The sequence below is a fragment of the Octopus sinensis genome, linkage group LG2 (assembly GCF_006345805.1).
Source record: "Octopus sinensis linkage group LG2, ASM634580v1, whole genome shotgun sequence".
In the NCBI taxonomy this organism is placed as follows: Eukaryota; Metazoa; Mollusca; class Cephalopoda; order Octopoda; family Octopodidae; genus Octopus; species Octopus sinensis.
This window is the reverse complement of record NC_042998.1, coordinates 48,380,252-48,394,582: the sequence shown is the minus strand read 5'-3', so window position 1 is coordinate 48,394,582 and position 14,331 is coordinate 48,380,252. Positions and strand designations below refer to the sequence as shown.

The 14,331-nt window shown below is 34.1% G+C and overlaps 1 protein-coding gene across 1 annotated transcript in view; it reads left to right on the top strand.

Annotated features, from left to right (window-relative positions):
* Positions 1–14,331, top strand: part of LOC118767833 — a 226,689-nt gene that overhangs the window by 114,185 nt on the left and 98,173 nt on the right. Inside the window, exon 4 of the mRNA XM_036513113.1 lies at positions 12,504–12,836. Within this exon, the coding sequence (XP_036369006.1) occupies positions 12,504–12,836 (333 nt within the window). The remainder of the gene's footprint in view (positions 1–12,503; positions 12,837–14,331) is intronic.

Genomic DNA, 14,331 nt, shown 5'->3' with positions numbered 1-14,331 from the left:
TGAAGTATGACATCAAAGTATTAAGTTGTCATGCTCCGAATGCTTGCCTCAGAGTTGGAGGAAGTACTTCTTCCTCTACAGACTACCAAGAATCAGGTGGTGCGTTAAACCCAGAGACAAATTTAGTCTTTCGCTCATGAGAATGTACAGTCGATCCATCTAGTTTATTTTTAAATAACATTCAGGTAAACAAAGTCTTCTACTTAATATTCCCAACACAATCCAACTATTTACTCACATATCTTTACTTCTATCTAAATCTTTAACACAATGGCGACTTCGGTTTTCCTTTTATTTATTTATTTTTTTCAGGTTAAGTATATTAGTCAAATTAGTGTCTCTTGAGTTTTTTAGATAGATAATAATCGTAATATGAGATCTTTCATTTAAACAATTAGTAATTTACACTTAATAATTGCTTTAATTAAACACTTTCTTAATATTTATTAATCTTATCTTTTCTGCTTTGGCTGCTGCCGTTAACTACGCTGTTATCTTCTCTGTGTTTCATCTTGTTATCACCTCCAGACCAATCAACTACTTTCACATTTTTTTCAGGCTATTTAACTCGTTAACAAAATAACAAAACAAAGAATATGATCTTCGTCGGTTTCGATGATGAGTTTTCAATTGCTCGATCAACTGTACTATCGATTCTTTCAATTTGCGTGTTAGTGGCCGAATATTCCTCAGTCAAGTGTAACCTTAATGCAATTCTCGGGCAGAATCACTGTAACAATGTTAGTCCTTTAGAATTCCAGCTACGATCCATGTTATATTTCACCACTTTCAATCACAAGGTTTGGAGCGAGCCGAAGCTATGATAAAACACACTCGTCTAAAATACCACTTAGTAGAACCGAACGAACTCTGGGCCTCGCTTTTGCGAAACAAACTTCATAACAATCAGCTATGATGTGCTCTGTTTAATAGAACAGTAATTCGATATAATCAGTTTATTCAAAGTCTGGTCGTAAGTCATAAACTATTGAGAATTTACGACTATAATGTAATTCAATTATTGTTCCAAACTCTCATAAGACTCAGATGATTACATTACTTGACAATTACACATATTGGCCACTTACTTTCTCTCTCCAAAAATATATAAAATTTCTTAAGGCGGCAAGCTGGTAGAATCGTTTGTATACTGAGCAAAACGCTCAACGGTATTTCGTCCGTCTTTACGTTCTGAGTTCGAATTCCGCCGATGTCGACTTAGCCCTTCATCCCTTCTAAATCGATAAAATAGGTACAATTTGAACCCTGGTACTTATTGACTGGTATTTATTTTATCAACGCCAAAAGAATGAAAGGCAAGGTTGACCTCGTCAAACTTTGAACACAGAATGTAAACAGCTAAGAAAACTGCTTAAAAATATTATACAATTGTGTGTAGAGGAAAACATGCTTGAATAAAATGCAATTCCTGAAATACCGATACATACATACATATACGCGCACGCATTTGTACATTTTATAACTAAACTTCAGCTGTCATTCACAAGCGAATATGACTTCATAGCATCTACCACGCTTTCTCTAACTGCTTCGCATTCTGTATAGTTATGAGCTGACATAGACATCCTCTTGGCATTTTCAGTATTTACTTAGTAGATCACCACGGATATGATAATTGGATGGAGAGAGAGAGATCCGTCGGCATTTGGCTGATATTCATTTTATCTGCAGCAGCTTGAAATGAAGTGCCTTGCTCAAAGACATAATGCGTTGCCAAGCCCGTAAATTGAAGCTAAGACTTTTTTGATCGTACACTTTACAGCTGCATGCATATATATACAGACATGCATACATACGTGCACACCCACGCACGTACGTACGTACGCATGCACGTATGCATGAATATATGTATGTATATGTATATTACAGCGGATGCAAACACACGACGCAGTATTCCAGAAAATGAGGATGAAACAAAGAATAAATGGATGACACACGCACACGCTTACACACACACAACACACACACACAAAAATATATACATACATACATACATACATACATACATACATATACATACATACATACATACATGCGCTTATATATTTATTATTGAATGGGAGAGCAGCGCACGCCATCAAAGTGACACTGAGCTACAAATTATATGATTAAAATTATATTTTACACAGATAGGAGCGATATCGAGTTTAAGGAATAAAAAATTAGTTCTGAATCCATGAACCCTGTGCTTATTTCATCGATATCAAATGAATAAAAATGAAGTTTGCTTCAGTAGCAGTTGAACTCCAAATATATAGAGAGGGAGTGTAAGGTGTTTCGTTCAGTGTCCTGACTTAGTGCCTCTACTGTCCTTTTTTTTTTTTTTTTTGAGGTTACAGTCGTCCATTATATATAACGTATGTATTGAGCTTACGATCAAAAGGTTATGGCTTCCGTTTCTGGGCCAAGCGGTACGTTACGTCTTTTAGCGAGTCACTTCATTTTACGTTTCCTCAGATGACATGAATATCAGCCAAGTACTTGATTTATCAGCCAAGTACATTGAGTTACGAGTGGACATGCCAAGAGAATGTCCACGTCAGCACGAGACGAGACAAGGACAGAACTAGCTAGCGAAAGCAACTTTGATGCTCCACTTAGTTAAAGGTGGAAAGGCTGAGAGAATATTTGCCCTTGCATGCGACTATATAGACACAAAATGCAGTTAGCGAAGATACGATAGATACTACGTAGTCATGCTTCTTTCCGAGTGACGGCCTCGGTTTGGTTATGTTATGCATATATGTGTATTTAAGCATGGTTGTGTGTGTGTGTGTGTGTATACGTGTGTTTCGTGAAAATGCACATAATTATGTTATCGTTATAACGAATGGCAGGGAAAGAAAGTACTCAGGTAAGACTGCTGCATGATAAATTAATAGTAAAGTGTGCAGTAACATACTTAAACAAGTGTGTTTAATTAATTAAAAACTATGACTTAGTAATGAGAAGGAGTAATTCAAATGAGTAATTTATTTTTTTTTAAATTACACAAATTTCATTAATTTTAATTAAAAAATCTCTAGGGTCCCCACTATTTTATTTTAAGCAGAATTTATTATTCGAATAATCAGTTTCTTTTCTCGTCATTCGGATTGTAAATTTAATTGAGAGTTCTTAGTACACTAGTCTGTTAGCGCCCAAATTTCTATTATTTTTTCTGCAACAAGCGTCCCTGAGAATTACTCATCTTCTAGTATAGGTGTAACTGTGCGTGTACACGTCTCAAGAAGAGTGGTATCCATGACTTCGAAGTTTCAGCCAATGAAAAAAAAATAAATAAAAGCTTCGTAAATGATCCTCAACTTGTTCCATTTACCAAAAGGTCTGCAAAGCAACAACAGGCCTCAATAGACACATCCGTCTCCATAGAAAGTAATTACCGCTTTCTTCTACTGAACCATCAGCTGTCGTTCGCGATGAGAAAATCCTTCACATACGTACATACATACATACATACATACATACATACATACATACATACATATATATATATATATATATATATATATATATATATATATATATATATATATATTATATATATATATATATATATATATATATATACTGGTACAGAACCTCTTATCCGGCAACCTTGGGACCGGAGGTGATTCGGATTCTGGATTCCGGATAAACGGTTCGGTACTTGTATATATATAGGTATGTATGTATGCATATATGTATGTTTGTATGTATGTATGTATGTATGTATGTATGTATGCATGTATGTATGTATGTATGTATGTATGTATGTTTGTATTATTTTATTCTTTTACCTCTTTCAGTCATTTGACTGCAGCCATGAAGGGTTTTAATCGATCAAATCGACCCCAGGACTTAATTTTTAAGCCTAGTACTTATTCTATCGGTCTGTTTCACCGAACCGCTATGTTAAGAATTTAGTACGGTATTATCCATACAATTTCAAAGTAAAGTGATTAAAATCAAAATAAGCAACAAGAATAACAAAAGGTAATGCTGCATGATCCTTTCACGCAAATCCATTTAATTGAACAATATAATCATTACATCAATTTAAAATGTAGAGCAATCTTCAGCTGCACAAAGATGGATACATTAGTATAATTATACCTAAAATCTCCACTTCTTGAGGATATATATATATATGTGTGTGTGTGTGTGTGCATATCTATCTATCTATATAATTATATATATATATATATATATATATATATATATATATATATATATATATATATATATATATACATACTAAGTAATTAAGGGTTTAGCAACGATTTGCCTCACCACACACCGAATTTAGAAATAGCAGTCAAAGAGTTATAGCTATTCTTTCTACTAAAAGGGAGATCTCAGTAAAACCGCAGCACTTGAAAGGCAAACCCAGACAGGCAAGAGAGAAGGAAATGACGGCAATCCATCATACAATTTTAAGTCACCTACGGACGTACGTTTCGAAATTAAGTTTTAGGAAAGCATAAGAATTAGATAATTATGACTTACCCAACTTCTTTTCTCATCAGCGTAGGACACTACAATTATGAATAATTGTATATTAAATTTCGAGATACTAGAAGGCATCATCTCAACTCAGTATCAGAGCGAGCTAAAACCGTTACCAGTATCACCAAATTCAAAATGTGAATGAAAGTTTGTGTCACCAACCCCTTCCCACCAGCGTGTAGCCAAGACAACATGTTGCGGTCATTTACTGGGATGAAATATGGTTATCAGTAATAATATAGGGTGAAACTAATTAATTTGGAATAATCATTAATTTCACCGAGTAGATTTCGGCATGTAAAAGCCTCATTCGAGGAAAGTTTAAGTAATACTAAGTAATTAAGGGTTTAGCAACGATTTGCCTCACCACACACCGAATTTAGAAATAGTAGTCAAAGAGTTATACATATATATATATATATACATATATATACATATATATGCATATACATACACTTGTGTGTGAGAGTATGTGTGTGTACATGTGAATGTATGTGTATGTATACATGTACGTAGCATAGTCAAATGATTAATAAGTTCACTTTGCAATCACATCGTACAGGTACGGTCACACTGTTTGCCATATTGGGAAAATATCATTAACAATAATAGCCGCAGGTTGGCCGAACCATTTTAAGTAAAAATCTCTAGACAGAAATCTTTAGGAAGCCCTCGTGAGGATCGTGATTATAATTTATATGTAGAGCCTTGTCACACACCCTACCATGTTTATCTGATTCTACCTTATGATTACAATGAGTGTATACGTGTCTGCGGAATATTTAGCTAAATGTACACTAAGTAAATAACACTGGTCTACAAGGTTTTGGCATTTAGGAAATAGACATCATTCTTACACAAAATCGGTCTCCTGGATCCAAATATAACCTTCTTCTTGACCTATCAGATCTAATTTTTAAGTTATTGAGCCCTATAATCACGTGGACGACTGCTATTTTTGTAACCTAAATTTGAAGGGTATTAACTGGAAAAATCGACAAACGCTTGTCTATCCTAATCTTGCCTCTGCTATTTGACTGGTTCCACACAATGAAGAGCTTCCTGTTCCTGTCTTCAATGTCTTGCTTCAGTCAACTTTACCCTCAACCAAAGAAGATTCATCACCTGAAGATGTCACTAGAGATCAAGACTTTCCATTTGAGACTTTACCTCAGCTATTCTCCCAGGTAGAGCTGAATCATCAAGTTCGTGACTTGAACCTCCCAAAAAATTCTGCAGAACTGTTGGCTTTAAGCTCTTGAAGGACAAAAATTTCGTGAAAATGATGGACCAATCCATACTAGGATAATTCATTCATCTACTTAAATACATATATATATATATATATATATCATAATAATAATAATATTAGGGAATATGATTCCAAACTTACAGGGAAATTTTCAATTTAGTAATACTAAATCAAATTTCACAATATATAATACATGTGTATATATTAGAGAAGAGTCACAATGAAGCAATTCAACAATGATATATTTAAATCATACCATATAGAAAAAATTAAAGATACGATAAAACATTTACCTAAAGCTAAATAAAGTACTAAATATTAAATAAATAGTATATAATTAGTAAATAGACTACATATCTTTCGTGGCTATATTTTCAAATTGATAACATAAAATCAATTCAATTTAAATATAGTCACTCATCAGGTCTAAGATAAAAACGGTAAAATAAATAAATGTACGTATATTATCTTATAAGAAAAGATAAATATATATAAGAATGCGTAATTTATACTAAAAAATCGAACAAAATTCAGCAATATGTCTTAAAATAAAAACATGATTTATCTTATTGAATATATTCTGTTAACTAAATCTTTAAACTTAATACGCAGGACTTAATGTTTATAATAAATTTATCTCGTTAAAAATGTGTTGTAAATAAAAATAGAATAAATAGATAGAAACATTTATTTTATCTATGAAAATATGTTTTAGCTTATAGAAGAAAATAACAAATTATAGTATATCATTACTGAAAAATTATAGTACAAGTAATTAAAACAAAATATTTAAAATACATAATATACATTAAGTGAAGCTAAATTACTATAATTTAATCTATATCCATTAAATTATTTATTTATGTATTTATTTAATACACATCTAAGTTTAATCTTATTCTAATTATGTAATATATACTAAAAAAACTTCATGGTAAGTTATATACATAATACTTCTACAAACTATAAATACAAGAATTGAAAATAGAAAAATGGTTCAAATATATACACGCAAATTAGTTAAACTTATATAATTAATTCAATTTATGTATAGATTTACTATTTCACTCATTTATAGAATTAACCAAAGTTTCTATTATTATTAAAAATATTTACTTAAATGCAATATTACATAACAAATTACTACCTATTCAATAAGATTTTGTCTTACAAAACTACTTCCCAATGTAAATTATATGTAATAAGTTAAGATTATAGTTCATATAATAATAATAATAATAATAATAATAATAATAATAATAATAATAATAATAATAATAATAATAATAATAATAATAATAATAGTAATAATAATAATAATATGATTTTACTGAGTTAAATGAAATTATTTACGCTTCTGCTAGGGCAATTGAAACCAGCTGTATGCCCCCGAAAAAACAAAGAAAACAAAACCTGGGAAGAAATCAAACCTGGAGAAGTAAAATTGAAAAAGAGATTGAATTTATGAGAGGGGAAATATCAATATTAAATGAACTAATATGTGGAAATGATGTAAGATCCAGAACAGGAAGAAAGATGAAGAGAAAATTTGGATCCTCACCAAGAGAAGAACTGATATCAATAAAAGAAACGCTGAAACAAAAAGTCCAAGCAAAAGCCCAAAGAATACGAAGATTTGAGAAGAGAAACAAGTTTTACAAGCAAAATAAGCTGTTCACATCCAATGCCAAAAAATTCTACAGAGAAATAGGGAAGGAGAAAGTAACCGTTAAAGACCCCCCTCCCATGGAAGAAGTTCAAAACTTTTGGAAAAGGATTTGGAGTGACAAGAAGACGTACAACATAAATGCAGACTGGATTATACAAACTGAAGGATCCTACCAAAATTTACAACAACAAGCATGGGAAGACATCACAATAGCAGACCTAAGAAAGGCACTCACGAAGGCCCATAATTGGAAATCCCCCGGTAAAGATAGGGTGCCGAATTTCTGGCTCGCAAGGCTCCCATGCGCACACGGTAAGCTAGTTCAGCTGCTCAATGGAATTATGAGAGACCCAAAGAAAACACCTGAATGGTTAGCAAGTGGCATTACTTACCTACTCCCAAAGAATAACGAAACCAACCTTCCAAAAAACTATCGGCCTATAACCTGTCTATCCACCACGTATAAAATCCTAATATCTATCCTGGCGGAGAAAACATATGCATTCATGGAGAAGAACGATATTTTCCCCATTGAACAAAAAGGGTGCCGCCGAGGCTCTTACGGATGCAAAGATCAACTGCTAATCAATCGTATGATCCTTGAGAACTGTCACAACAAGCGCAGAAATCTCAGCACCGCATGGATTGACTATAAAAAGGCCTTCGACAGTATACCGCATTCATGGATCTTGAGATCGCTGGACATCTTCAAAATTTCCCCTGTGATTTCAAACTTCCTGAAGCACAATATGTCGTTGTGGAATACGAATCTCCAATTATACCACTCTAATGGAGTACTTGCCTCAGAAAATAAAACATCAACTGTGGAATTTTTCAAGGTGACTCACTTTCACCTTTAATATTCTGCATAGCCCTAATACCCCTTACAAGTGAATTAAACAGAACAGGGTATGGGTATAAAATTGCCAATAAAAAAATAAGCCATCTATTTTATATGGATGACTTAAAACTTTATGGTAAAGACAATAATGAACTTGAAGGCCTATTGCGCACCGTGAAAGCATTCAGCGATGACATCGGGATGGAGTTTGGACTTGAGAAGTGTGCCAAGGCCACTTTCCAGAAAGGGAAAGTGAAGACCACAAATTCAGTCGTGTTAGATGTTGACACAGTCATAAGAGAGCTTGAGCAAGAACAAACATACAAATATTTAGGGATAAATGAAGGCTCTGGTATTCAGCATACAAGCATGAAAGAGAAAATCAGGAAGGAATGTTATAGGAGAGTTCGTGCAGTCCTGAAATCTGAACTAAATGCACGTAACAAGGTGTTAGCTATAAATTCCTTAGCAGTTCCAGTTGTTACTTATAGCTACAATGTGTTGAACTGGAATATGAGTGAAGTAAAGAATATAGATAGAAAAATACGCAAGCTGCTGAGTTGTAATAGGATGCACCACCCAAAGGCAGACGTAGATCGCCTTTACCTTCCCAGAGCCCAAGGAGGTCGAGGCCTGATCCAATTTGAACTAGCTTACAAAACAACCACAATTGGACTGGCCAAATATCTCGAAATATCGAATGACTGGATGCTAAAGCTCGTGGAAAATCACGAGAGACGAAAGAAGCTTCATTCTATCATAAAGGAAAGCAAAAAATTTGCTATTGATCTCGTGCAGTATACCCAAACTGAACACCCCGAGGGAAGTACGGCAATTATTGTTGCAAAGAAGGTGAAAATGATGGCAATGAAAAAAGCGCACGAGCAATTGGCTGATAGGTGGGAGGAGAAACCTCTGCAGCAAACAAGCTGATGTTGACCAGAAGCAAACCCATCAGTGGCTACGGAGCTCAGGGCTAAAAGCAGAGAGCGAAGGTTTCATCCTGGCTGCTCAAGATCAAAGCCTATTAACTCGGAACTACCAGGCCAATGTGATGAAAAATGGAGCAGACCCAAAATGCCGATTCTGCAACGACATGATTGAAACAGTGGACCACCTAATCTCTGGATGTAAAGTCTTAGCACCAGTGGAGTATAAATTAAGACATGACAGAGTTGGCCAATATCTCCACTGGCTAATAAGTCGGCATTACAATATCAAAACTGCCGACAAGTGGTATAATCACCACCCTGAGGCTGTAACTGATGGAGAAAATGTAACCATTCTGTGGGACTTTCCAGTACATACAGACCGAACCATCAAGGCCAATAAACCAGATATTGTTGTGAAAGACCAAAACAATAAAGTTTGCTTATTGATCGACATGAGCATCCCCTGTGATCATAATATCTCAGCGAAAGAGTTTGACAAGCTCAGAAAATATAAAGACCTACTCATTGAAATTGAGAAAATGTGGCATCTCAAGGCGGTTACAATACCAGTGATCGTAGGAGCACTAGGAATGATCAAGAAGGGAACCGAAAATTATATGAGAATGATCCCTGGCTTACCATCCCTGCAAGAAGTGCAAAAGATTGTCTTAACTGGTACATCACACGTATTGAGAAGAGCATTGTCGATGTGAGAACTGTTGCTGCTCATGTATTTTAATTTAACTTTAAAAAAAAAAAAAAAAATGAACGAACTACTGAGTTTGGTTTAATGGCCTACCAATGTATACTATGAGTTTCTTTGCCCTAGGAGTCGGGAAGACACTCGGCAAGAAATGATAGCAAATTTGAAAGAAGAAGAAAAAAAGTAATAATAATAATAATAATAATAATAATAATAATAATAATGATAATATTAATAATAATAATAATGATAATGATGATAATAATAATAATAATAATAATAATAATAATAATAATAATATAATAATAATAATAATAATAATAAAAAAAAAAAAAACCAAATATATGGCACAGAACTACCAACCTGTTGTCTCTTGAGGTCTCTGGGTGAGACTTGGAGCCAACTTGTACAGACATAAAGCAAAAGTCAAACGTAGAATAATAATAATAATAATAATAATAATAATAATAATAATAATAATAATAATAACAATAATAATAATAATAACAAAAAAAAACCCAAATATATGGCACAGAACTTCCAACCTGTTGTCTCTTGAGGTCTCTGGGTGAGACTTGGAGCCAACTTGTACAGACATAAAGCAAAAGTCAAACGTAGAATAATAATAATAATAATAATAATAATAATAATATAATAATAATAATAATAATAATAATAATAATAATAATAATAATAAAATAATAATAATAATAATAATAATAATAATAATAATAGGTAAATAAATATACGTATCGTAACTTATAATTTATAAGTAACAATATAGAAATCAATATTTTTACAATATAAATCAAACAAAATTCAAAAATATTGTTTTAAAAGAAATTCATGACTTATCGTATTTAAAAAAATCTGTTAACTCTTTATAGTATTTATACTATTTATTTATTATTTCGTATTTTATTTAGTTTTAGGTAAATGTTTTATCATATCTTTAATTTTTCCCTATATGGTATGATTTAAGTATATCATTGTTGAATTGCTTCATGGTGGTTCTTCTCTAATTTATATACATGTATGTATATATATATATATATATATATATATATATATATATATATATATATATATATATATATATAAGTTCAGCAAAATTGAGATTCAGATGAATATGGTACTTAAGTCAAAGGCACCAGAATTTTGTATGGTATTATCCATATAAATCCATGGGGTGATTACAATCACCCTATTTGATTATATATATATATAACTTTATATACATCGCGTAAGTGCGCCTAAATTTTCATTATATATGCTAATTATATTTTACACAGACAAGAGCGATATCGAGTTTAAGAATGAAAATTAGTTCTGAATCCATGAACCCTTTGCTTATTTCATCGATTTCAAATGAATAAAAGGGAAGTTTGCTTCAGTAGAAGTTGAACTCCAAACCCACAGAGGGGAGGTGCAAGGTGTTTCGTTCAGTGTTCTGACTCTCCGCCTCTTAATGTCATTTTTGTAGATAAAGTATCCTTATGTAGGGTGACTCAAAATTCACTCGTGGTTAAAAATGATAATGACTAGGTTATTTCTCTGCTAAGATAGACCTAACAGATGCTTTTTTCAATGCATCATCAGTGATGTTTTTGGAGTCTTCGGGGATTTCGTCTCTTTTAACATCAGGTCTTTTCGCCCAGTTGACCAAGCCGAGTTAGGTCAATTGTATCACATCTTGCGCCCCTGTAGCTGCAAACTATAGCTCTGTTCTCTTTAGCCAAAGCCATCTAGTGGCCCCCACCATCACTTCTTTTTGCTGCATCTGTAACTGTGTCTAGTCATAGTTTTGCAGAGTGACCGCCCCACGAGGCACAGACTAGCTACTGTTTTATTTTTTAAAAATTTTTCACATTTTTCTCCGGTGCAGAAAATCTATCACCTTCTCAAATATGTTCTATCATGGTGCAAGCCCTCAAATTTCTATTCTGCTGTTTTCTTTGAAATGCTGTATGGTTCCGTTGTTTATTGACAAACAACCAATAATAAAAAAGCAGAGACAGTTAAACCTTTAAACAAAAAAGAAATTTTGGGCCACCCTGTATAACTGCTGTAAACAGGAGTGGCTGTGTGGTAAGTAGCTTGCTAACCAACCACATGGTTCCAGGTTCAGTCCCACTGCGTGGCATCTTGGGCAAGTGTCTTCTGCTATAGCCCCGGGCCGACCAATGCCTTGTGAGTGGATTTGGTAGACGGAAACTGAAAGAAGCCTGTCGTATATATGTATATATATATATATGTATATGTGTTTGTGTGTGTTTGTGTATCTGTGTTTGTCCCCCTAGCATTGCTTGACAACTGATGCTGGTGTGCTTATGTCCCCGTTACTTAGCGGTTCGGCAAAAAGAGACCGATAGAATAAGTACTGGGCTTACAAAAGAATAAGTCCCAGGGTCGATTTGCTCGACTAAAGGCGGTGCTCCAGCATGGCCGCAGTCAAAATGACTGAAACAAGTAAAAGAGTAAAAAGAGAGAGTAAATTCACAAACGCTTTAAAAATATGAAAGAAAAATAATACAGACACCATATTTGCACAAACCTAACAGTATACATATCATTAATTTGTTTTCTTTTTAATCTAGGTCTCTTCACGTCGTCCATCACTCTCAGTTCCGATCATGTAGCACCAGCAACAAAATACAGAATTGCGATTAGAGTTGTTTGGTTGGACAAAGTAGCATACGCAACTTACGATGCTATAACTGGAATTCCACCAAAAGGCGGAGACTGTGAATTGACACCATTACAAGGACAAGCTTTAGATACTTTGTTCCAAGTGAAATGCAGCCGCTGGTTTGACGATGGCTCTAGTCTTTTCCGACAATCTACGTCAAATGCGACTGTTAAGAATGCCGAGTTGAAATACATGATTCTCTTCTCAAGTGGGTCTCATGAATGGGTCTTGTCATACAAAAGTAAGCTACTCTTGTGTTTATCTTCCTCTTACCACACCTCTCTCTCTCTTTCTTTCTCTCTCTCTCTTTCTTTCTCTCTCTCTCTTTCTTCTCTCTCTCTCTCTCTCTCTCTCTCTCTTACACACGCGTGCGCGCGCGCATTTATTCGTCGTTTTTACAGACTTCATTGACGTATTTTCTTTGATTTTTTTTTTACTTACTCCAGTCATTATATTGCAGCCATACTAGTGCACTGCCTTGAAGAATTTTAGCCGAACGAATCGACTCCAATACTTACTTTATTGCATCCCGGCACACACAGGCACAAAGACGCGCGCGCGCACACACATACAAAAAAAAACACCGCCGATAGTTGTTGTTGACAAACAATGGCAGTAATTCTATTCAGCTGAATACACGTCGTTGATTGGTTGAAATTACCGAAATATGAGATCTTTAAGGTGAAATTACTTCATAAATATAAGTTTTTCTAAAAAATGCTAAGAGTAAAACATGTTTTACATGACACATTCTACCAGTGACCGAAGTTTGAAAGTGTTTAGCTACAAAAAATTATTTTTTTAATCTGTAGGTCAAAAGGTAAAGATCCCTAATTTGTCCTACTTAAGGCGGTGAGATAAGATTTCAAGGAAATTTGGTATTACATGTTGAATGACCACTAAGTGGATCCTTAGTTAGATAAAAAAATATGCTTGAAAAATATAAATTGGAAATGTAATTCAGATGAAAATTCTCCGTTGTGAAGTTTCATAAAACTTTTCAACATTTTTTCCTACTTTTTTGTTTTAATATTCTAATATTTGAATCATGAAATTAAGATCTTTATTCATTTGTTACTTATTTATTTAGTTGTTGCTGTTATTATTATTAAGTTATTGTTGTTATTATTAATATTATCATCATTATAATTATTATGAGGCGAGCTAGCAGAAACGTTAGCACGCCGGGCGAAATGCGTAGCCGTATTTCGTCTGCCGTTACGTTCTGAGTTCAAATTCCGTCGAGGTCGACTTTGCCTTTCATCCTTTCGGGGTCGATTAAATAAGTACCAGTTACGCACTGGAGTCGATGTAATCGACTTAATCCATTTGTCTGACCTTGTTTGTCCCCTCTGTGTGTAGCCCCTTGTAGGCAGTAAAGAAATAGGTATTTCGTCTGCCGCTACGTTCTGAGTTCAAATTCCGCCGAGGTTGACTTTGCCTTTCATCCTTTCGGGGTCGATTAAATACGTACCAGTTACACACTGGGGTCGATATAATGGACTTAATCCGTTTGTCTGTCCTTGTTTGTCCTCTCTGTGTTAAGCCCCTTGTGGGTAGTAAAAAAATAGGTATTTAATCTGCCATTAGGTTCTGAGTTCAAATTCCGCCGAGGTTGACTTTGCCTTTCATCCTCTCGGGGCCGATAATATAAGTACCCCAGTTGAACACTGGGATCGATGCAATCGACTTATCCCCTCCCCCAAAATTGCTGCCCTTGCGGCAAAATTTGAAAC